Source organism: Strongylocentrotus purpuratus, unplaced genomic scaffold (genome assembly GCF_000002235.5).
Source record: "Strongylocentrotus purpuratus isolate Spur 01 unplaced genomic scaffold, Spur_5.0 spur5_scaffold_9, whole genome shotgun sequence".
NCBI classification, from domain to species: domain Eukaryota; kingdom Metazoa; phylum Echinodermata; class Echinoidea; order Camarodonta; family Strongylocentrotidae; genus Strongylocentrotus; species Strongylocentrotus purpuratus.
In genome coordinates this window covers 25,543,012-25,568,801 of record NW_022145615.1, presented here as the reverse complement: position 1 = coordinate 25,568,801, position 25,790 = coordinate 25,543,012, and the positions used below count along the sequence as shown (strand labels likewise).

The 25,790-nt window shown below is 37.6% G+C and overlaps 3 protein-coding genes across 4 annotated transcripts in view; 2 read left to right on the top strand and 1 right to left on the bottom strand.

Moving 5' to 3' along the window:
• LOC762869 (KH homology domain-containing protein 4) overlaps nucleotides 1-2,905 on the top strand; it is a 49,853-nt gene extending 46,948 nt beyond the window's left edge. The window contains exon 17 of the mRNA XM_030976926.1: nucleotides 849-2,905. Within this exon, the coding sequence (XP_030832786.1) occupies nucleotides 849-1,171 (323 nt within the window). The 3' untranslated portion in view covers nucleotides 1,172-2,905. The remainder of the gene's footprint in view (nucleotides 1-848) is intronic.
• A 6,614-nt stretch (nucleotides 2,906-9,519) lies between these two features.
• Nucleotides 9,520-13,730, bottom strand: LOC105444630 (zinc finger protein Pegasus). Its single transcript, XM_011679122.2, has 2 exons — nucleotides 13,392-13,730; nucleotides 9,520-11,364 (listed from the first exon to the last, which is right to left on the bottom strand). Exon 2 carries the CDS (start codon nucleotides 11,310-11,312, stop codon nucleotides 9,621-9,623), a length of 1,692 nt encoding a protein of 563 aa, XP_011677424.1. The 5' UTR covers nucleotides 11,313-11,364; nucleotides 13,392-13,730; the 3' UTR covers nucleotides 9,520-9,620.
• A 2,159-nt stretch (nucleotides 13,731-15,889) lies between these two features.
• Nucleotides 15,890-25,468, top strand: LOC582125 (protein FAM81A). 2 transcript variants are annotated; one of them, XM_030976802.1, is made up of 7 exons: nucleotides 15,890-15,936; nucleotides 18,423-18,669; nucleotides 19,199-19,399; nucleotides 21,139-21,257; nucleotides 23,106-23,235; nucleotides 24,079-24,321; nucleotides 25,117-25,468. In XM_030976802.1, the coding sequence occupies exons 2-7, from the start codon at nucleotides 18,595-18,597 to the stop codon at nucleotides 25,453-25,455; spliced, it is 1,107 nt and encodes a 368-aa protein (XP_030832662.1). In that variant the 5' UTR covers nucleotides 15,890-15,936; nucleotides 18,423-18,594; the 3' UTR covers nucleotides 25,456-25,468. The 2 variants fall into 2 exon arrangements, with proteins under 2 accessions (XP_030832662.1, XP_030832663.1); XM_030976803.1 differs by lacking the exon at nucleotides 15,890-15,936 and adding an exon at nucleotides 15,996-16,011.
• The last annotated feature ends 322 nt before the right edge of the window (nucleotides 25,469-25,790 follow it).

Here is a 25,790-nt window from a genome sequence, read left to right as displayed (position 1 = left end):
TCCTACCAATTGAAATGAAAATATATGTCAATTTGTACTGAGTGTAATGATCATGTTTATTTTTAGTATTATTATTACAGTATGATTATTAAAATTTATCTTGAGCTAATGTTCAATCTTTTCCTTTATCCCTTTCCCCCCTCTGTATAAATATGGGTCAAGTATTGGACTATCATTCATATCATTTTCAAAACTTCTGTATTTAACGAACTGATCTTGTCTTAGATTTTTTTATGCCTTTGCATGTTCTTGCATGACTATATTCATTGCTTTCTTTTCTCTCTTGTCTCCCGGATAGATATTAACACATTTCTTCCTTCGTTTCTTTTTCTCCCCCCATTCTCTGTTTTCTTTCATGTGGCGTTACGTACATGGCTGACCAACAACCAACCCACCTCGTGTATCTCTGCGTCATGGATTCAACATGGTTTGATTATTTGGTTAAAATAATACTAATCGTATTCACTTCTCTCCCTCAAATATATTAATGCTTTATTTTCTTCTTTTGTTTTTTTTGTTGACGATATATTCAAAACATACTGGATTATTCTCTTAAATGCGATGTGTTTTAATATGTCATTTTTTTATCTCATTGCGTAATTTGGGAACGGGTTGATGTATCGAAACCTTTAACAACAATATCTTTGGTTATTATTTTGTGCTATACATACAACATCAACAACTAAAATCTCACCATCTTTTTGACAAATACTTCTGAAATTGCACTCTTTGGCATTAAAATTAATATCAAAATCTGTGTTGTGTGAACATTCCTTGAAAACACATTTCACGTCATGTCAATTCACCTTGATCTTGCACCTGTTACGTAACTACGGTAAATTAAGCAGGCTTAGATATTCACGGAGGTAGGATCCCTTTGCCGGATGAACCGCGGTTAAAGCGCGGACGCGGACTGGTCTCCTACGATACCAGCGGAGACTCCGACGAAGACGAGGAGGCGGCTGGACGCGCCAGAACCCGCTTCGATGCGGGGCCTCACTTTCAGGTCCCGTCAGCGGGGGGCTACATGGCGGCACCTCCTCCCCCGAGGGGACTGCTCCCTCCATCGTCGCTTTCGACATCGACGGCGACGTCATCGGCGGCATACTACAACGTGGAGAGAAGGGAACCGGGGCCAGGGGGATCCCCTTTCTGGATGGCCAGGAACTGAGTTATTTAATAGGAGGAATGACAATTATGAAGCATGGTGCCCATATCAATGATATTACCATGTGTTGAGAGCCAGAAGGGTTTGAATTATGTATTGAAAGAATCAGATGGAACGCCCTACTTGCTCCAAACAGATGACGCACTACTTGCTTTAAGTGGTATTTGTAAACGCACTGGGAAGCAATGAGTCAAAGTATGTCGCATATCTTGTTTAATATTTTGAGAATGGGTGTCTAGTATTAAAAAAAAAATAGCAAAACCCTACAAATAGTATGGGCTTCTATATGTTTGCATGGTCAGAATGCATCGTCATGACAACTGCAGCTGCTTTTTCTCTCTTTAGTCAACATCATTCATCATTTTGCCTAAAAGAATATGGACCTACCGTGTATGTGGCTGATGATGGGAGAGGGTTAGGGTTTATGTGTTCATTGGAAAACCTTTTATTTTGTTTATGTTGTACATTGGTAGTCGAGCTTAAAGAATTATGTATAGTTTGTCTTGAGAAAATGGAGATTTATTAACTGCAAGGAAGAGAAGTACAATATATTTCACACAAGGAAAGAACTATTTGGCTGAACTGCTAGTTCACAAACATGCAGATAGATGCATGTAACCGTATCCATAAATTCTGCGCTAATATGAAGAATTGTACTTAAGCAAATGGTATGCAGTGTACTTCACCTATATTGGCTTCATTCTCTTATGCTGAAAAGCAAGAAACATAAAGCAAATTTGTGAATGTGGAATTTGTATTCATTTATATTTGATTTGTTAGATGTTGCCATCTTTATTTATTGTCAGAATTTACACCGCTGCTAGATGGAATATGAAGATGATTTCAATGAGTTTGATATTCACAAAATTCTGTTTAGATTACAATCTATATTATTTAGAGAGAAGAAACAGTCACACGAAATCAACGAGCCTGCGCTGTTCTTTCGTGGCTTTGAGAATACATGGATGGTGTTTTGTCTACAAATTTCGTAAAACCAGTTTGGGTTGCCGATGTTAAGAGCGAACTTTCAGCTAGTGCAAAGAGAACAAGCATATAGAACTTGCCAATACACTCTTGATATTTGTTTACCCCATTGTTTACTGAATTCTCCAATTTCTATAGGCTTAATACAGGAACCACCTGGTTCTGGGAGGGATTGGGTTAATAATGACTAATACAACTTGATGCAGGTGAATCAAGGATAAGATCACTTTCATTTTTGAATATGTTTGTTTTTACATGACTGCTTAGGAAAGCATGTGTATTCTTGTAAGTAAGCACCCAGGGAACCGACGGCTTAAGGTCCTCTCCAAGGGACTTGATCACGAGGATCAATACCTTTCCAAGGGGCACTAGCGCATCATGCGACTTGGTTTTGAACCCAGGACATCCCGGTCACAGGACCACTGCTCTACTTCTGAACCCCAGTGTCTCTTCTCAACTCTCATCTCATAATGTGGCCAATTTAATCGACTTACAATTTTCTACTTTCTCCCAATGTCATTAGTTTCATCATGTTCGTAGATAGATATTCATTTTCTTAATGCTGATGGTCAGTATTAACAGAGGGAGGGTGTATGAGTGTGTCGTTGTGTCCAGTATGCCATCATTGTACAGTAAATGTCATTTCTGATATGATTTGAAATCATATCCATTATAATTATGATTGGAAAGATGCAAAGCTGCTTTGTTATGGCAAAATAAATAATGTATCAATTTGTGCTAAAGAAAAAAAAAGTGGCAAATGTTGTTTAATTATTGCTGTGAAGCATTTGATTTCAGAGTTACAGTTTATTTAGGAATAAGTGAGAGATATATAGAAAGAGGGGGAAAGAATGAAAATATTGATTTTGAGGGTTCCAATGATCATGAAAAGACTGAGAAAGTCATGGAAGAGTAAATTCTTGTGGAATGTCATGGAAAATTAAAATATAATCTCCCAAAGTCATGGAAAATTAAAATATAATCTCCCAAAGTCATGGAAAATTAAAATATAATCTCCCAAAGTCATGGAAAATTAAAATATAATCTCCCAAAGTCATGGAAATTGTGAAGGGAGACGGACCACTCACAGACATGAAATGATAAACGTGTATATCGATGCATGGTATTGGTATACCACTTGGATGCCGCAACCTGTATCAAAATGGTACTTGTCTGGTCATACAAGAAGGCAAAAATGAGTTGTAGAAAGCCATGGAATTTGGTTCACAATGTTTGTAGTTATTGATATATTACTGAAGAAATGGCGTATTGATAGATCGAGAGAGTTAGGTGGTAATGGAAATGAAAGGGTTTGAGAGACTGGGGAAAATAATAGATGAGAGGGATAATTGATATGGGAGAAAGGAAGAGTGGTGTAGGTTGAAAGGTATGTAAGAAGCAAAAATGCAAAGAGAGATGAAAGAACGGGCAAAAGAGGTTGATCTGGAAATATAATAGAAAGAGATGAGGGAAGTTGAAATATGAAAAAGATACAAATATGTAGGGGGATGATGATTTTTAATAAACTTGAGTGTGTGATTTGGACCCATAAAAGTTTTTTTTATAATTTTTAAATAGAGTTCAGTCAGTGTAAGGCTCGTACATGAAGGCCAAAGTGACAGAAATTTCTTTATTACCTTTTCTTCCTCAGATTTGACGAACATTGACTTTTAACTGTTGGATGTGTGCTTTGGACCCATAAAGTTTTTTTTTAATTGTTAAATAGAGTTCAGTCAGTGTAAGACTCGTACATAAAGGCCACACGTGACTGAAATTTATTTATTACCTTTCTTTCAGATTTGACCTAACATTGACTTTTCAATGCTGGATGTGTGCTTTGGTCTCATAAAAGTGGGATCAAGGTACATGTCCTAGTGGGCAACATCAAATTTGTCCTTCTCCTTTTTGTCATGACAATGGATGTCCATTCTATCCTGTAAGCCACTTGCATGTACAACACCTGGGATAGTTATATACATGTGCCTGTGTTGGGAGAAATTTGAAACTTTAGTTAAAGGGTGGTATTCAAGCTTATTAGCAGAATATTGTCATTTTGCATTTTGCATTTTTTTTTCTGGTTTCAACAACCTCACATCAGGATTCCTATTTGCTACACGATCACTACTTCGAATGACTGTAATACAGTTCTCTCTGAACCATGATACAATAGACAAAGTAAAGTTCAATCCAAGTCCGTCTCTCCCACCCCCCCCCCCCCCCCCTTTTCCTCTCACTTTTTCTCATTCCCTCTCTCTCACTTTATTTCTCCCTCTTTCTACCCATCTCTCACTTTTTCTCTTCTCTCCTCGCCCCTTTCTCACTTTTTTTTTTTTTTTTTTTACTTCTCTCTCTATGCATCTGTCACTTTCTCTCCTCCCCTCTCTCTCACTTTATTTCTCTTCTCTTTATCTATCTCACTCTCTCTCCTCCCCTTTCTTTCTCTATCCATCTCTCACTTTCTCTAATCCCCTCTGCATCCCTATTCATCAGCCTGCCTTCCCTTCTCTATATATTTTAAATATCCTTTGACATGAAAGAAGTATTCCAATAAAATCAAACAATAAAAAAGCTCAAATCAATACACGGAACCACACAAAGTGCAATATCAACTTGCTAGAGCCTCTGTACTGCATGAGGAAACAAACTTTCAGAAGGAAAATGTTGACATTAACCCCTTTGAATTTGTGTGTATGGGTGGGGGGGGGGGCACATAAAATAACACAGAACCCCCCCCCCCCTCTACCTCCTTTAAAAGAAATATCTGGATGAGAAGCCAGAATTTAATTTGCCTTGGCATAACTGGGACTCGTGTAATAACCAGAACACTAAAGAAGAACATGCCACACAATGACATATTTACAACAAAACTTTTAATCTTGCAAGAATTAAAGTGAAACAAACAAAATGTGGACTGTACTTGATAACATGTAAGACCTACACCTTAGGTTTCTTAAACTCTAAATGAATGCCCATCTGAAAAGTGACTTGCATTCATGAGAAGGCAATTCATGTTTTTATTGACTAGTTATAATCCAGTCACACGGCGAAACCGACTCAGACCCCAACTCCAAACAGACTTGGTGCCAAAGGCAAAGTGGTAATGTAATTCTTTTGGTTGGTCTGTTGTCGGTCTTGCCAATGTGACTGTGGTATTACTTGAGGTGATAGCATAAGATATAACATGATTGGAGAATAGTTTTTACAGTTCTGACATGATTCAATGAGAAAATTAAGAATGTTGAAATCACTACATGTATGAAGATGTTTACCCAATAGACCAGTTTACTAACATATTCAAATTTAATGCAAACATTTTAAACAAAGGCTGTACTTGACAACCTGAAAGCTTGCCTGACATAGCAACAAGATACATATGCAGACTGGATTCAAGTTTTGTAGTTAATTTATCAACAACATGTTGATGAAAAAACTTGTCGCTAGGTCCCCAGGTAAGGAACAACCATAAATATGAATATGGTAGTAAGCCGGTCTATTACCAAAACGTGTTTTGCTCCTGATGTAATGGGTTCTATGTTGCTTTACTGTATTTAAAATATTATGACCACACTCCTCATCCCTGACGAATGTTGGTACCATTCAAAGTTGTTGCCTACATAGACAGTGAAGTGCCAATATCACATGCAATTTGTACACTGCGTTTTGTGCTTTAGTATGAAAATCAGCTGATGTCATTCCTTGTCATCTAATTACGGTAGTAGATCTAGTACAGTATTTGTACCATTGCAATCAACCTCAATCTGATGGATTTTCACATATGTGCCTATAAATTTAAGATTCTGGATGAATGCAAGTTAAACCTTAAAAGTACATGTAATATGTATATGAACATTTATATCATAACAATTTCTGTGATTAATAAATTCATTCTAAATTTCATTATAGGAGAAATATCGGCTCAACTATTAATGATGAATTGTAAGCCCCATATTTATATGAACATTAGAATCATACAAATTTCTGTGAGTAATAAATTCATTCTAAATTTCATTGTAGGAAGATGAACATTAGCTTTAAACATGATTTACAATTTATTGAGATTTTTAATGCATGAATGATGGCTTTGTCCATATATCAACCAAATAACTGCTGAACTTACATACGTCCTAACTGATACTTTCTCTAAATGAAATAAGAAGTTTACTTCTAGATCCTTCTTAAAATTTGTGTCTCGTAATGTTTGACTGCTTTCCAAATTTGCTGATGAATAACTTAAATGTAGTGTAAATAGGTTACAGGTTTAATGTTCTATCTCATATTTTCCTAATACATACCGGTAAGCATTGCCTGGGACAAACCCCTTACACTTAAACCACTATAATTTCACTTTCTACCAACAGTTATTCTCTCTTTCGTTTGTGAAAAAAGTGAATCATTCCTATTAAATAATAAAGAAAGAAAAAATGTCTTCAAAATGTTGAGGTGTACATGTCATCAAATATAGAAAGTATTGGACTCTTTTTCAAAACATAATTATAATTATTCTGCCGTGAACAAGATAATATGAAACCTAACAAAAGCAAAACCTTTAAATACACATGTGAACATGTTACGTTGAGCATAAAAAAGGTACAGTACATGAGGCACAGATTTGCTGTGCAGAATGCCATTCCAATTTGCAAATTCTGTATTTGTGTGGTCTACCGATAGACTGGTTTATTAACATATTAATTACAAGTGACAAGATATTCCATTAACCTGTTTATAAATGAATGAACTACAATACTTGGAATCCAGTCTGCATACATTATTTTGTTGTTATGTTAGGCAAGCCTCATGCAAGCCTTCAGATTGTCAACAACAACCTTTGTTTAAAAAGTATGCATCAAATTTTAATAACAATAATAACAATATTTATAATGCGCACATATCCAGCCCAAGGGATGCTCAAGGTGCCTTAACGAATTTGGAAATTATTACCCCAGCTTTAGCTGTGCTGCCATTACGGCGCTCTAGCATTTCAAGGAATTAATTCTTGCCAGGTAACCATTAACATCACCTGGGTTGGGGGTGGCAAATGTAGATCAATTGTCTTGCCAAATGACATTAAGAATATGACTGGTTTATTAACATATTAATTACAAGTGACAAGATATTCCATTAACCTGTTTATAAATGAATGAACTACAATACTTGGAATCCAGTCTGCATACAATATTTTGTTGTTGTGTTAGGCAAGCCTCATGCAAGCCTTCAGGTTGTCAACAACAACCTTTGTTTAAAAAGTATGCATAAAATTTTAATGACAATAATAACAACATTTATAATGCGCACATATCCAGCCCAGGGGATGCTCAAGGCGCCTTAACAAATTTGGAAATTATTACCCCAGCTTTAACTGTGCTGCCATTACGGCGCTCTAGCATTTCAAGGAATTAATTCTTGCCAGGTAACCATTAACATCACCTGGGTTGGGGGTGGCAAATGTAGATCAATTGTCTTGCCAAATGACATTAAGAATATGTTGGTAAACCCGTCTATTCACTCTCACTTGCCTCAATGTCAGTATTCCAACCTCAAATCTCACAATTGAAAATCCATGGAAACAAGTGCTGCAAATCTCTGCATCTGATATGATGCCATTCGGTCGAAGAACTGGCTAATGTGACGTTATGTTGTATTAAATGATTATGACTTTCTATATCCTCCTACATGTACATAAGTTAAATGAGTAGGCATCTCAACGTAAATTTAAAAAAAAATTAAATCCCTAATGTTTCTTGAAGATTGTCCACAAAAAGGCTTCACACATTTCACAAACATGATCTGATGTAGATCACAATAACAAAATCAAAGTACCCATTACAACCCATACTGTACATATATATACTCACATGAAAATATCATCTTCTTTCATTTTTACAAGAGAAAGGCACATCTAACTGACAAAATGATTGAACAATTTTTTTAATCACAGAGCACTTTTTTTTGTATAATACACAGTAATTCATTAACTTTTTCAAATAAAGAAAAATAGGTGTTTTTTCACAAATACAATGTTGCTCTTGTCAACTGTGAGAGACTTGAAAGTGCACATTGAAATACATTTAAAACAATCTTGACTCGTAACTAAAACAGTGGTATAATAAGCCAATTTGTACATATTATAAACATTGAATAGCAGAAATAAAACTTATTTCCACACATTTTTAGTCACATAAATTAAAGAAGAAAGAAGAAAAAAGATGAATGTTTCTATAGGCCAACTTTTTCTTTTGAGTTTGTGATCGAGTATTACATGGGGATAATTTCTTGACTGTTTTCAAATTTACATATCTTTTAAATTCCAAAATATACATAATGTTTTCCAGTATCCACATTGAAAAGTACATGAAAATGTTGATTTCGAAATCATTATTTTTATTGTCTAGAGTCAGTATGTACTTACAGAGCATTTTACATGGTTTACTATGTTTATAATAACTTTATATGTATGGCCCTTTTCCACAAAAAGTTGCAATTCTAAGTAAGGTTAATTATGGGCTTTTGCATGAAAAGAACCCGGCTAAAGAGCTACAAATCACAGCTTGATAATCATAACATCATGGGTGCAACCATGTGTTCAAGAAAATGATTTACTTCTGTAAATGTTACACATTGGCTTTTTCACACGTTATACATTTTGATTTTTACTGTATGATTCTTATGATCACTTCAGTATAAAAATATATTCCAAACTATAAGGGCCTATAGTGTCAACTATTTTGAGGTAATGTATCCATGTTGTTAATCAATGTAATCCCTATTTGTTCTTGAGGTTCAAGACAAAATTTATATGCAAAGTTACATGAGTGTAAATGTACATGCTACAATAGAAGTGAAAAAATGAAATGTAAGAAAGAAAAAAAGTAACATCAAGATTTAAGGCCAATATTGTAAGAAAGCTCCACTGTAACTTATCACCTTTCATTTCGTCACTGTGAACTTATGAGCACATTAATAGTTGCATTCTAAAAAGAATTTCAGTTTACAGTCGATGTCAGAATCTAAACCTGGAAAACCTACAACCTGTGCATATACATAAGCAACATCTGTCTACTAAGGCAACTGCTTTTAGAGCCAGCCTATGACCCTTCAAAACATAATGTACATGTAGGTGACAAATTCTTTCAAAACTGAATAAACAGATATGTGCTCAAAGACAGTGGTATTCTCGAAAACGGACTAACTTTAGTCCAGGGTTTAATCCTCCGACTATGTATGGAATGCCAAGTGTCCATATGAATATATTTTTGAATAATTTAATATGTCCCTGAATTACCATCATAACATAATTATATCATAGTTATATTGCTATTTATTAATTATGTTATTATATTTTATTTTAATTTAGTGACAGATTAAATTATTCAAAAATATATTCATACAGACACTTGGCATTCCATACTTAGTCGGTGGATTAAACCATGGACTAAAGTTAGTCCGCTTTCGAGAATACCACCCATTCTATCTACATATGAGATTCCCTGTAGATGTGTGTGAAGAAATTGTACTTGTCCTGACAATTCTTACCACAATGGTGGCACTGGAATGGATAATCCTGTCCATGAAGCCCCATGTGAAGTGTATGCATCACAAAATCTGTGAAAAAAATGCCACAGTGCTTACAGCTTGTGAGAAGGCGACCAGATTTTTCCATGCAAGATGCGCACGACTGGGAGCTGGTTGGCTCAGTATCCTCATAGTTGCCATCGACTACTGGTTCCTTGGAGGAGTCGGAGCCAGACATACTGCTGATGTGACTCCCAGGGCGATCATCACCATCTGACTCTTTAGGGGCATGGGGCGACTGGCCCAAACGACTGCTGCGGACTGCTGGACTTGCTGCAGATGTGGTGGCTTTCATCTTCCGGGTATTACTAGGTGTAGGATGGTAATCAGAGTCAAAGCTGTTGTCCTGACATTGCCGACTTGATAGGAATCCTGGCATGCCTCGGGCAGAATCTCGGTCATCGTCTATTGCAGAGAAGTCCAGTTTCTCTTGCTTTATGGTAGGCTGCGAGTCACTTGGGTCGTCTTGATGAGGACGTTTCTCAGATACGCGGGCTGAAGGCAGAGAACCAGAAGTAGCTTCTTGAGGATGTTGCTTGATGAAGTGATCCTGGAGCTGAGATGGAAGTTGGAAAAAGGCCTTGCAAAGGATGCACTGAAAGTTCTCCAGACTACTGCATGTTTGCAACTTGTGGGTAGGCCAGTGACTGATGAGGCTACGTACCAGAGAGAAAGACTTCCCGCACAGTCCACACTTGAAGAACTTTGCTCCATCAGGGTCTGGAGGGGGTCCAGGAACACTATGGACGCGGGTCACATGCTGTTTTAGTCCTGAGCTGTGAGTAAAAGCACGCTTGCAAATATTGCAGATGTGCTTCCTGACTTTATTGAGATGACGGTCCCGCATGTGAGCTTTGACGACATCCTTCTCCGTGCAGCGGATGGGACACATTGGACACTGCCAAGTCCCCTTCTCAGACTGCATGATCTCCGGCTCTATCTCATTCATCACACTGTCCGTCAAAGATTCATCTACATACAGAGTTGGACTTGCCGCTGGGATGTCAGCATCATACTGTCCATTGCTGTCCCTGCCATACACTGCTTCTTCCAAGACGGGCGGTTCTAGCAAATCACCATCCTCCGTCTCTGTCTGCTCATGACTCACAACATGATGGGCTAGATCAACCTTATCAAAGCATGTGAACGGGCACATTGGACAAATGCAAATACTCCCTGCTTTATCGCCATCAACACTTCCTGTACAGCTAGTAACGTGGTTGTCATATTGCTTCTTGTAGAAGAAGCTCTTACCACATTGTTCGCAGGTATGCCAGTGCCTGGTCAAGTCATCGTCGGTTGGATGCACCCTCTTCTTGTGATTCGTACAGCCGCCTTTGGAAGAGAAAGATTGTTCACACTTGTCACACTTGAAACGAAACTGTAAAGCCGACGTCACAGGGTTAGACAGACTTTCACCCTGGTCATCTGCATCATCGGAATTCTTGGTTTTGGATGAAAGAACCTGGCAGATTCTCTCTATGGGAGATCTTGTTTCTTCCTCCATGGTACTCAGGGGAGATCTTGTTTCTTCCTCCAAGTTACTCAGAGGAGAATAGGTTTCTTCTTCGTCCACGGTACTAGAAGCCATGGAGTTACCAGGTCAGCATGTATAGAGTTCCAGTCTTTGATGAAGTGATTTCCTGCAAACCATACATAAAATAATTACTTATTAAATTATTCATAAATATATCAGAATCTACACTACATCTAAAAAAAACTGAGAATAAATGTTTGCTGTACTCCTGTGCATTAATTTCACATTGTATTGTTTATCTTTACAGTTTTTAATCATTTAATAATATATTCTAATAAAATGTAGTGAAATAAAATTTTATAACACATAAACAAAAACATAATAAAATAGTTTAATATGAATTAATTATTGTGATTTTGGGGGGCTGTATCTTTTAATAGAAACATCAGTGAGTCTTGAAATTTGAAATGTGTTCTTCCGAGTACCGGTAGTTGATTTTTTTCTTAATTATCCAACCATAATGGTGAAAATTGATCCAAAAGGAAAAATAGAAAAAATCGTTCGGACACCCTACCTATAAAATAGCTTGTTATCGTGATGAGGCTCTTTAATGTTCTAAACAATAATTACTATCCCAATTCAGACAGATTATTTCAGGCAATGCCAACAGAAGGAAGTAAAGTGACACTACTGCTATTCACAGGTAGTAACCATTTGCTAGACATCTTGGCACTAAATTACACCTTTAACTTTAGCATTAATTTAATCCATACAAGGTGCAGGGCTTAAATTTGGCTACCGAGTACTGCCACTGGGCCCATATTGAACCATTTGATCCATTTCCCCCCAAATAAGTATATTTTAATGTAACACCCTAAAGGCTAAATACATGCTTATGGACCTAGGTTTAAAACCGAATGTCTGAGAAATGAACCTCAAAGACTGGTATTGGTAAGAAGATGGCATTTTGAAAATGGTGGGGCGAGTGCGAAGTACATATATGTGTCACACATAGGAGCATCACTATCCTGGCTGTGTGGTAAAAGCTGTGCTTTTGATTCTCAACATTTCAAACACTACTGTACAAAACCCAACTGATTTCACTCAAAATCGGTACTTTAGTGACAATTGATGACACCTAAATAGCAGTAAAATACATTTGTTTCAACTTACTGATGTTAAAAAGAATAATTAAAAAATTCAAATTGTAAGTCTAGTGTCAAACTTTGCTAACAGCTGCATCGACATGATTGTGTACAGTCTATGCGATATTGTGTGGTGTGTATATTTGTGAATAGGTATAATTATACCTGCCTCACAGCAAGCATGCAGTGCTAGAGGTCAATACGCATTAGCATTGACTCTCTATGCTTTGCTGGAGTGATATGTGTGGGGATACAGAGGTGATATTTGAGCGCATACACGTAAAGACGAGTACGTACAACTAGGCCGTCTCTTCCCAATATTATTATTTATATATTTTTTTCTTAATTAAACTAAAGACTGTAAACTGAGTAAAATTAAAAAGAAGACAAAAAATAGCGGGGAAAAAAAGTCATTTAATTTATGACATAGACTATCATGTAATTAATTGTACAAGACTCTAGCCATAAGCCTCTAGATCTAGTCTATGTGTAAATAATTCATAAAATAGTGTGTGGCAAAAATAATAGATTGTGACTAATTGCCAAACAAAATCAAATCAAGAAATAGGTAAAATATTCATAGATCTAGAGGTCTAGATCTAGGCTAATTTAATTGAATCATACACGCCTCAACAAGTAAATAATAAAAAAGTAAAAATTATAAAACAACAAAGACTCATTGTCTTTTTATAACTTCATTTTATTCAAAATAGCTAATCAATTACATGAAATATGGCACCTTGTCTATATTTACGACCTTCTTCGCCTTTGTTGGATAATGAACAAATTGTTATTGGATGATGAACAATCCCAACATAACTTACATTAATGTCAGTACGTGGGACAAGATTGTAATCGTGCACAGTGAAGCTTATGTAAACTTGGCAATAAGGAAGCAGTGAAATCAAGCATCATGTTCGTTGTTAAATTCCTAAAATTTTACATAAAGAATTACACACAAAATACATTTAAACATACAGTTATACTATGAGTAAGATGCATAACATGTAACGTGATGAATTCCCATCAAATTAAAGAGTTTGCTTACCGAAATCAGAACGGCGTTTCGTCATCAACCAACTCGGCTCCCCAACCGCGTGCGTAGATGAAGAAAGCTATCGCTACGTAGCGGCCGCGCCAGATCGGCCGGGTGCAGCGGCTTGATGGATGAGCGAGCAACCGAAGCCCGTGTCGACATCGATTGCCAACTCTATCTGCCCTAATTACATCCGGGCAACTGGCGATGACGACGCGACGAAGGCGGCAATCTCTGTTTGTTCGCATTCTATTTTTAGCACGGCACGGAGGTCATTGTAGACGAAGTGGACTCTGCTTGTGAACAACACCATATCAATGGTCATGTGGTGTACACGCTGACTCTATTTTGAAATCTGGAAATAATTTATAAACAAGATCGAATTGTACCTGCTAGCTGCTATAACTTTGCTATTACTTAGTTTGAGGAAGAAAAAACAAAAGATGCCGGATGAATATTGTTTATTATTGATAGTATTATTAATCATAATTGTTCTAATTTCAAATGATGGTTTGTATCGACAGTTTGTATTGTTAATCAAAACAGGGTCAGCTCCCCGAAGCGCGGTCGGAACGGCATCCCCCTACCTATCACCCCCTCACCCCCCTCACCTCGGCGAACTCTAATGACAAGAAGGAGAATAAAGGGAGAGAGATGGGAGGTGGAGGAGGAGAAGGGTGGGGGGGGGGGGCTGGGGTGAGATAGCGGTCCCGTGTAGGCACAGTTTCATTAATTAACCTATATTTTTTGGTATATTATTTACTACTCGATCTGAGATTTTGACTTTTTATAAGTTCAGAACTTCAGACCAATGGCGGCTGAGTATTAGAAACCATGGAAACGGGCCGAGGGCTCCATCGGGAATGAATCCCACCTACATTTTGATCGTGAGTACGCTTTGTGCATGGGGAATGGTAGTTCAATAGATCGGATATCTTCTTGCATCATCTACACGTCATTTCTTAACTGGATATGCTTGAATGAAAACAAAACAAAAATCGATTGACTATATAGTTATAGGCCTTAAGTTAAGGCTTAATCCTTTCCCCCCTTGCCTTGCATTGTTTGCTGCCTGTTTTTAAATAAAATGCTCCAATTCGATTAAAATGATATCAAAATTATCTTCTTTTTTTTTTTGGGGGGGGGGGGGTACCCCTCGATCACCCGGGATTGCCAGTGGGGGTACCCAGCCCCCCCCCCCCCCCGGCCCCCAAGAAAAACCCGTACCCATCACCAGCTATCCGCCCAATTCAAATCACTACCCCATAGTATACCCCAGTGAAAAAAAGGTAAATTCAAAGTACTGACATTATAGACTAGGCTTGTACTCATTCATGATTATATGATTGCGAATAAAAAATTAATGATGTCGTTACCCTTGGCATTAGCATTCTAATCTCTCAAAGTTTTTCTGTTAAAATCTCTCGTTGTGGGCATATAATGACTTTGAGTGATATGGTTATTTCTTTTGGGGGCTTATATTCAGGGACAGGGGATTTATCAAATTATGTAGAAAATGTAATATTAATTTTATATAAATTATAAAGCCAAAAATTACAGCTACCATTTTTAGAATAATATCCCCCCCCCCCCTCTTCGATCGGCATATAATATATAGATCTAGGCGAACATTAAGTGTATGACACAAATTTTTAAATCGGACATGTTGTGGGAGACAAAAAGATCATTCCCACACATACCTCCCTCGTGATTCTTGTGGGGGGGGGGGGGTCGCTTTCAAGCCTAGCTCCTGGCCCGTAACGTCACAGATAGCGATCTTACTGTAACCTTATTTTGATTTCTCTTTTTTTTAATTGTACATATTTTATGTTTACATCATCATGTAGGCCTATGTGGAATGGGGCAGGCAACCCTTGATTTATCAATACAAACTGTTTACGCTTTGGGGTTGACAAAAGAATCAATTCAGAAGTTCCACTTAGAGCAGATAGTACATCGATCTGGCTTGAATTGAGAGCCTCTAAAGACAATTCTTGTTTTTAATCCTCCAAGCAGACGGATTTATCTGTCTAGCTTTCAGGTTATCGGGTATACAGACAAATCTGTCTACTATAAGCAGAGTTTTAAACATAATTATTTAGTCTTTTGTTGGTCTCCTCGGGCCACTGAGGAGAGGGATTCGAGCCAGCTTGACGGTATTTGGTATAGTTTTTTTTGGAAGCCTTTTGTTCACTACAAAAATGAAAATACAGATAATTCCTCATTAGACTTCAGCTCGATTTCCTGGATTTAAAAAAAAAAAAAAAAAAAAAATTAATTTTTTTTTTTTTTTTTTTGGGGGGGGGGGGGGGGGGGGGGGGGGGGGTGGGGGGGGGGTGTGGCAGATTGCTCCAACCCCTACGAATTCCCAGTTTTTACCGCCCTGAAATCATAGGTAAGCGAAAGACTTGTCTGATGTTAGTTGTCGGTGTTTGAGTTCACCGAAGCCATAATTAATTTTGTCTCTCAAATTATTTTCCTTTTCGTTTTGCCTATTTGAAAGTACAGTACATTTCGTTTACATGGAGACAGACTGCGGCGCCGCTCTCCAAGAAAAGTAAGAAGACGTAAAAATAAATTACCTTATATTTACATCAAAGAAAGCTACAGGATACTACGATAGTATTAAAGGGTTTGAAATTTACTGTCGTACATAAGCAGATTAATTAATTTTGTACATGAGGCGTATTATTACAAAAGTTTTGGGATTATCTTCAATCTCTTGGACTTGTTAGTTCGCCGGATTTGCATCTTCTAGCTTCTGCAAAACTTGCAATCACAACGTCAGTTCAACGGGATGCCAGAATCAATCAGTGCAGTTCCGCCCTGATCTTCGGGGCCACATTTTGTTTGCTCGGCTTCATCGAGCAGACGGCTGTGCTTAGTTGCCTAGCTAGACATGGCTAAATATATGCCTAGATTAGGGTGTCTGAACGATTTTTCAATTTTCAATTTGGGATCGTTTTTCACCATTTTTGTTGGATATTGGAGTAAAAAATGTAATCAGAATAATACCTTCCAAATTTCAAGACTCACCGATGTTTCTATCAAAAGATACAGCCCCTCAAAAACTGTGCAATATTCATAGCATTTTGGTCAGAATGGACAGAAAAGTGGTTCACGCAGAGTTATAATTTCTGCTCAAAAGCTGCACAGCTAATGCACAGCACGATATGCAAAGCGTGGAGCAAGGGTATTTTCAAACTGTTGTAACAAATGATCCCTTGGGACTAGAGAAAAAATAAGTGCATGGATATATTCTTTACAGCTGGCCCAACTTATCCCTCGGGGGGCAGTTCGTGAAATTGGTAAATCTCCGAGTTACCATGGAAACGATGTTTAAATCGCTGTTTTGAGCAAGATATATTTAGAATTCCGGGGGTGGCCCCCTATGGGGAATATGGAGAAAAACCTGCTCTTTCATATGACACCACATTTATTGAGTTTCACCTTCAGGATCATTTGTTATAAAGGTTTGAATTTCAAATTTTTCATAAAATCATTGACCAATTTTGCTTGGTCGCGCAATGCATGTAGACCACATAGGGATGTGTGCAATCTCTATGGGAAAGATTTTAGCACACAACATCGGGTGCGCGATCAGACACCCTACCTAGATGTATTTGAAGTTTTCTTTATCATCGATATTGATTGGTTGCTAAGAGTAAATTACGGCAAAACAAAAGGCATTAAAATTCCATCATTAACTATTCAAACGGGGAGCCTAACTAGAGAGTCTAGCCCTCTCTTAGGTGCTAGTGTAGATCTAGTTCCGTATCCATTTTTTTAGCAGTTTCATATCCATTCTTAGCAAAGGAAATTTAGCCCAATTTTTTATTTGTTTTAATCATAGACTAACAGTTGGACCTAATCATAGACTAGTCTATATCGCATTTTCCACCTGAATTTGGATCACATGACATATGAAATCGGGAAGCCTCCGTTTAAGGCTTCGATGTCGACGTCGTCGCTCAGTGCCGTCTTTACGCTATAGCTTTGCAACTCAAACTGAAGCTATCAGTCCAAAATTATGCAAACTTCTCATATGGTTTATGGTATCGTGCATGCGCGTAATACCATAAACCATACAAGAAGTTTGCATAATTTTGGACTGATACTATTACTAGCTTCAGTATGAGGTGCAGAGCTATAGTGTATAGAGACGGTACTAGCAACGACGTCGACATCGAAGCCCTAAACGGAGGTTTCCCGATGTCGGATGTGATCCAAATTCAGGTGGAAAATGCAATATATGATTATGATTAAAATTAGTAAAAAATTGGGCTAAAATTCATTTGCTAAGAATGGATATTAAAATTATTAAACTGCTAAAAAAGTGGATACGGAACTACAATAGTGGCATAGCGCCCCCTCTTACTCTGACTAATCTAGACAGCAGACTCTTAGTCTTACGAGGGGGGGGGGGGGGGGTTGTGTGTCTAGCCGCTTGTTTTAAACAAAAATAAAAGTTGAAACGGGGCTCACAAAATCGTTGCATCGAATAGCACTTGCATCGTAAATACTAAAATAGAAAATAGTTGTCCTAACGGTCATAAATTAAGTCTTAAATTGATTTATGAAGTGTTGCATGTAAACTTCTTCAAATTGCAATATTTTAAGTCGGGTGTAAAGCGGATACACAACGTTTGCAATCTGGGTACCGCGTACCGGTATACGTAATTAACGTGTTAATGAATGATAATGAAATGAAGTGATGATGTGGAGTCCTAAACTTAACAATTTAGGACTTTGTTCAAGTTTGTTGTAGTCGTGCAAGGGCAAGGCTAAGCTGTAGTGCATGAGCCACGTCGGTCATATTCTAATCGCAGCAAGTATAGTAATGCTGATCTGAGTGCCTACATTTGCCACTCTCCACCCAGGTGTTAAATGGGTACCGGTTGGAAGGGATTCCTTGAATGCTGTCAGCAGAGCTGGGGTATACTATAGTTGGAGCGCCTTCAGCACCATGCATGGTGGATATGTGTGCTATATAAATATCCAATATTATTATTATTAAATACGCATTCTTTCTTTTTTCTACAGGTAGAGGGTCTATTATAGATGGTGGCAGAAATGTAGAAGGAAAACACAATTCAACTCCAGAAGGATTGCTGTAAACATTTCATTATGATGAATAACAACTCAATCCTGCCAGCTCAGTCTTTGTAAATTGGAAACAGTTAACTTCTGACTTGAAAATAGTGAACCCCATATCATGGCCAGCCGGTTGCCCCCTCTTCAAGTTCAAGGAAACTGGGGTAATGTTGCAAGGTCACATGAGAATATTCAGGTCAGTTATTAATTAGATACTTTCTTTTAATATCATGAAAGTGTTCGAGATATTTGTCGACTGATGACTGTAGCTGAAGCCAGAACTGTGATTTTTTTGTGATCATCATCACAGACAGCCTCTCACTGTCTTTTTTGGTACTAAATAAAGTAAACAATTGCACATAGAATTTGTGACATTGAAAATCTGAATTATCTTTATTTGTCTTGGACACTACATTTCAATTTTATTTTAAATGACAGATATTCTTTCACCTTATTCAAGTACCGGTTCTTTTCCTGAATATCATCAAAGGCAGGGAGTGATAATACTATCAACACCTCCTCCCCCCCCCCCCCCCCTCCCCCATTTAATTGATAATTTGTGAGATGCTAGCAATTTTACATTCTGTTTGTTTGTTATTTATTATTATTTTTTTGTTTTGTTTCTCTCTCAAGACTATCTATTCTGCACTAGGTTTCAGATCCTGAAGCAAGTGTCTATATCTAGGCAGATCATATACATATAATTGCTTTATTTGTTAAAACAGGACTCTCCATCTAGGGGTAACTCCCGGAATTCCCGTATGCTGATAGAGCGTGCCTCTGAGTTGAAGGACGCCATCGTCGCTCACATGGTGGAGGACGATGGGTATCATGACATGCGGAACGATCGACACATGAGGGGGCTGTTGCAGGAACATCTTCACACTGTTACCTTGGCTGTGAAAACTCTAAGCCATGACATTGAGGTTAGTAAATTTTAGAATTGGGTAACCTTGGGTTATTACAAAGAATTAATGGTGTATTTATATATCTCGTACAAGTAGGTTGTTAAATATTTTATTGTTTTAATCTAGGGTTCTGGCTTACTTTTAGCTTTATATTGTAAGGGATCTGCATGTCTCGTGACTACATGGTTATAGGGAAAATAAAAGTTCAAGCAATGTGTTGCAATCCTTTCTTTACAATCCAAATGCTTTGCTAAGACTGGCCTGACAAAGCATAGTTATTCTATGTTAATGAAATTTACTGACTAAATGATGAACAAAAGTTTGTGTCAAGTGGATGCAATAACTCAACTTTTGGCTCTCCGTGAAGATGAAGAAGCATCTGTTTATTTGAATGTACGTACAGGTTGTCTTAATTTATTCATAATTTGTTGTTTTAAATATGGGATGAAGTGATAAAGTTGCATATATCCTCTAACTTCTTTTGTAAGAAAAACACCATTTACCAGCTAAAGGTAATGACATGGGGCTGATGGTGATATACCCTCTAAACCATGGCATATGAGTGAGATAGTTGCGACAAAGTCGTGTCTCACAACTATCTCTCTCAATGTGCTATGCACTAAACTAATGAAAAACCCTAACTAGGGACATGAGGAGCCTTGAATAACAAATCAAACCGTCCCCCCCCCCCCCCAAAAAAAAAAAAATTGTAATGATAAAAGATTGATTAATAAATTAAATAAATAAATTAAATATTTGTATAATATTGACTGGCCTTGAGGGAGATACCACATATATTGCCCAAACTAGACTCATATTGCCCCGAGTCAAAGACGAGGGCAATATGGGTCTTGTGAGGGCAATATATGTGGTATCTAACGAAAGTTAAGCCAGTCAATAATTTTATTCTTATCCAAATCAGACATCTAGAGCAAATACATAAATCAACCATGACAATCTTAAAGAACTGAACAAACTTTGTAAACCAGCAGTGCTTGACAACATTTTTGATACACTGCAAACAGTGTGCCTTTGGTGTGATTATTATGTCACAATAGAGTGTGTGCAAAGTGCGCAGGTTTAATAGATGTGCAATGAAAATGACAAAATATGGCGCGGTCAATATGAGACTATATTTTCACTCGTCTCTGCATGCAAAGTCTATACGTGCAGGGAGACCAAGGAAAATACAAAGAATATACCTTTCCATTCCCACTGCTAATGAAAACTAAGGCAATACGGTTTTGTAAATGACCAGCTCAGATGTCTGATACGGGTAATAATGGTTTATAATGCATGAAATTTCTTAAAGATAAAGACCAGTTATGGTCAGAAATTTGGCATTTGGGCATTTTCTTCTATTGCTCCTCGCCTGTGGAATTCCCTTCCATCATCTATTCTCGAAATTGACAACCTGGACCACTTCAAAGCTTCACTCAAAACTCACATCTTCCTTCAGACATTTAAATGATAATTTTATTGGAGGAGCTCGCGCGTTTGAATGTTATCTGAAACAGATATATGGCGCCATACAAATGCTGTCCATCATCATCATCATATCAATTAGTAGCCGGTTTCCCGGCAAAATTTTCATCATCGTATATTAGTCAAAACATATTTTTTCACATGATTGGTAATAAGAGCTTCCATTTCATTTTTTGAAATTGGGGAGTTTCCAATACTGTCTTTACCTTTAACAGGAGAGTTTGACTTTAAATTTAATAGTCCATATAAATTTTTGAAATTTTGCTTTTCAGAGTTTAGAGAACCAGCTCAGTGGACGTGACCAGGCCAGTGTTATGAGCAACACCATGATGAGGAGTCTTGAAGTCCAGCAAGCCACTTCTGTCAATGACCTTCGATCTCGTGTAGCAAGGTAAAGCCTTCAATATAGAAATCACTCTCCTGACTCGTGTAGCTAGGTAAGGTTGAACCTATTGTTAAGACCACTCTTTGGAGTTAGATAATAAGAATAATAGGTCCATTTATAAAGTTCAGCTAGTAAAAGAATATTAATTACTCTATTGCGCATGATACAAAGTATAATATCATCACCCCGGCAGCCACCATAATAAGGCCGTAAAGCAGTCAAGGAATTTCTTCGTACAGGGTACCAATTTACTTCACCTGGGCAGAGAGTGGCAAATGTAGATTAATGTCTTGGTGGCAGGAATAGACCATTCTCGTAATGTAACCAAATTAAATGCACAAGTTTTTGTGAAGTGCCTCAATACAAATTATTTCATTCACCTGAAAAGAATAATAGTAATTCAATAGTGAGAATGCAAACTGCATATATCAAGTGTTGCTAGGTAGGTCAAGCCATAATGTTTGTCCAACCTGGCAACAAATAATGTATGCAGTTTGGATTATGTCTATTGAAATACTGTTATTCTTACCAGGTGAATGAAATAATTTGTATTGAGGCACTTCACAAAGACTTATGCATTAAATTTGGTTACATTACGAAAATGGCATATTGAACCATGAACCATGTGATCCACAGTCCGATGACGTATCCACTAGACCTTGACACCTCTACTTTTTTTAGGCACATAAAAGTTTTGTATAGATACTCTATTATACAATACTTCAATGAAAACTGCTGTTCAATAGCAGTTTTGACTCTATAACACTAGTTGGCATATTAGGATTACTCAGAACCCTCTGATAAAGAAATTGACATTCAGAATGATAGATCTCCTGTATCATATTTGACAAATCCTATCTTCACTTCTGCTTCTCTTGACCCAAGCAGTGAGGAACAAGATGATAGGCTTTTTACATATTTGTATAGATACCAATGGATTTTTTTATTTTTTATTATCTGCAGAGACCAGAAATGTAATATCCTATATTAGTCTCTTACATGTAGATGCCCTTCTGGCTACCAACTCTGACTTTTTTTGTCGGAAGTCAAAATATGAAATAAATGTATTACAACAACGTAAAGCTTATAAGCGAAAGATTGCAATAATATAAATTATATATTATTTTAGTATCTGTCAGAGGAGTAACAGCTCTCTGAAAACTCGAAATCTAAAGCATCGAAAATCTAAAGTTGTCAACCTAAAAGCTAGTTTGACTTGATTACATCATCTTATGTGGAGTATGCATATATATTCACAATGACTTTACATTAATTAAGCACGGCTCATCGCCTCAGCTATCTCTCTCTCTCTCTCTCTACGTGCCATATCCTGAGACGTTGGCGACCATGGAGTGCCACAACTCTCTGTCCCATATTCTATGAAGTAATTCATTTTCCCCGAAATCCATTCCACTTTCAGAGATCCCACTCCTTAAGCTACTCATCCACAGAATCCTCCTTCACCCCTACTCCTCCTCCCCTCGATGCTTCCAGTCAGTGCAAGATTTTCCAAACCATCAGCTATATTGGTGAGCCAATTGGGTCCACATGCTACATATATATATCGTCGCCTTACCTGCTGCAAATTTGACCCCTGTTGACCTGTAATTTGAAGGGTGCAGAATATGAGATTTCAATTTGCTTTTATGCAAATATTGAAAGGAAAAGTATTTTATATTCCTTTGAATTTGAATTATTCATTTCTTATTCTTCATTCAGCTCTCTATGGATATAAAGTTGTATTTTCATCGGATAGTCTAGGGTCTTTAAGAATTTGACTTCCGGACTATCTCTCCAGACAACCTTGTTTGATTTTTTTGGGACCAAATATTTGTCTCCCTTTACCCTTTTCAGATGCGATGCCAATATCTCAGTTCTATCTGGAGACATGAGGAAGATGTACGAAACCCTCAGTACGCTGATGATGCAGATGCAGACTGTCATCGGGAACCAGACAAGGACAGAGAATATACTGGAAGAAAAGGTGAGTAAGCTGAAGATCCTTAGTTATTCATTCACTTGAATTCATTCTCCATACCCAGGAGAAAAACAGGGACCTGGTTGGATGACAAAATCCTTTGTGTTGGTAATTGCCATGTGCCCTCACGGTGACCATATGGTTGGAATCGTGTGACCGGGGTAATAATATCTGTAAATCGCTTAGAGACTGTATTTCATATTAAGCGCTTTGTAAGTACAGATTATTATTATATTATTATTTCTTTTGAGAAGGTGAAGATTTATGCTAGAATTTTTTCAGGCAACCTTACTCTTATTGTTGGAGTTCTCATTCACTCTTGGACAACTTATTTACTATAAAACCAGATAAATTTGCTTGCATGAGATGTTAGCGAAAATCTCATGTGGTCCAGATCCACAAAGTTTCAGGCCATGGAATAATTGAATCACAGCTGACACAGCTTTAAATTTTTGCAATTAATTTTTTTTGCCGTGAAAATAGACGTCCAGAACAAATAATGGAACTTTCATGTTGCAAAAGAGTATGGTTTTGCAGCATGTAGAATCAAAAGTGTTTCCATCGGGTTCATTTACGGTAAATCAAAGAAGTTGATGCAACAAATGTGACTCAATTTTGTCTACTGAAGAACTGAATAACAACTTTATTTGCAAATTATGAAAGTTGCGTCACTAGATAAGTATATTCTGTTTATATCTGTATGCTATGATCTATAACATTTCATAAGTACTTTGTATTAAGTTTATAATGATGCTGATTGCTCCATCAAAGTTGATTCAATCAGTACGAATGTATCGCTAGTTTCTGTGTTGAAATTTGCTGTTTATGAATGTTTTGTTTTAAATAAAGATTTCAAGATTGGGACAGAACAGCGAACAGCACCAATCTGATTACAGTGCGAGATTAAGATCATCAGAAGACACATTTCAGCAAGCCCTAAGTGCCTTGGATGTCAAGCTCAAAAACCTGATCAAAGAAACCCATCAGACAGTGGAGTCCATTCGTTCTCAAGGGTTTTCATCACAGCAGAAGTTGGAGAAGGACATGACAATGACACTGGAATCTGCAAGATCAAAGAGAGACAAGAGGATGGTAACTATTACACCAGGGGGTGTTTCACAAAGCCTTTTCAATGACAAATGTCAACAGATCAGTGACAAATCTGCTGATAACCAATCAGAAGCAAGGATTTCATTAGCTTATAACAAAAACTGACATTTGTCACTGATGACAAGTTTTGTGAAACGCCCCCTGTTCCAATTTTATTCAGAATCCATTAAATGTTCGAAAGTGGAAAGAGAACAAACTCTTTGGTTACAGATATCATTATCATTTTATTTTATTTGAAGTATAGCATATTTACAAAAGGGTACCCTATTGCTCTCAAGTAATCTCTTCTTTAAAGTATCGCCAGTTGATCTAATACAGTATTATAAGTTTTTGTCAACACAACCCATGATGAAATTCCTTGTGAGTACCCTTTGACAGTGTTATTATCTCCTGTAATGCAATGGTACATTATCTCATTTGTAACCCATTTATACGCCATCAGCGAAGTCTGAAACAATCCATGAAGGGATCATGACCCCAAAGATAAAAACCATTGATGTGTCAGAGTCTCAAAGACCAAGATTAACAAATCACACTTGTGTTTTATTCACATTGAAGAGATTTTGCACTGCCCACTACCTAAGTCCTACCACCAACCAAACTCCACGCTGAACCCAAATCAGCCAATTCTGTTTCATTCAGGGTAATGTAAGTTTTTCAGCTTGGTGTTGGTCTGGTGTTAGTCTTGATGGCATGAACAAGGTATCAGAGTTGCCTTCTATACCTTCCATTTTGAAGGATGTCTTATACAAAACCCTGTTCATTTGTATTTTCCAGGATGAAATGGAGGATACCTTTAAGAAGAAGATAGATGCTCTGGAAAAGCAATTGGAGAAGTTGGAAGCAGACCAACGAGAAGCAAAGTCCCATGTCTCCTCTGAGCTCAAGGACATGAGACGAGATGTTGAGGACTCCTTCCAGGCCGAGCAGGTTAGACTGGAGCGTAGACTGCGAGCCTTGATCGAGGAGTTCAGGAAGGAGAACTCTGAGGGGATGAAGTCCCTCGGTGAGAGCTTGACGAGCCTCAGAGCTGTCCTGGAAGGCAAGCAGACATTGATTGCTGAGGAGATCAGAGGAGAGATGGCTCACATGAAGAAACTTGTGGTCGTGACTTAGCTTGGTAAATCATGAAAATAGCACATAAACTGTCTTAAACTGGAGAGTATTTAAAAGGCCCTTGGTGAAAGCTTGACGAGCCTCGGAGCTGTCCTGGAAGGCAAGCAGACATTGATTGCAGAGGAGATCAGAGGAGAGATGGCTCACATGAAGAAATTTGTGGTTGTGACTTAGCTTGGTGAATCATGAAGAAACCACAGAAACTGTCTTTAACTGGAGAATTTAAAAGGACCTTGGTGAGAGCCTGACGAGCCTCAGAGCTGTCCTGGAAGGCAAGCAGACATTGATTGCTGACGAGATCAGAGGAGAGATGGCTCACATGAAGAAATTAGTGG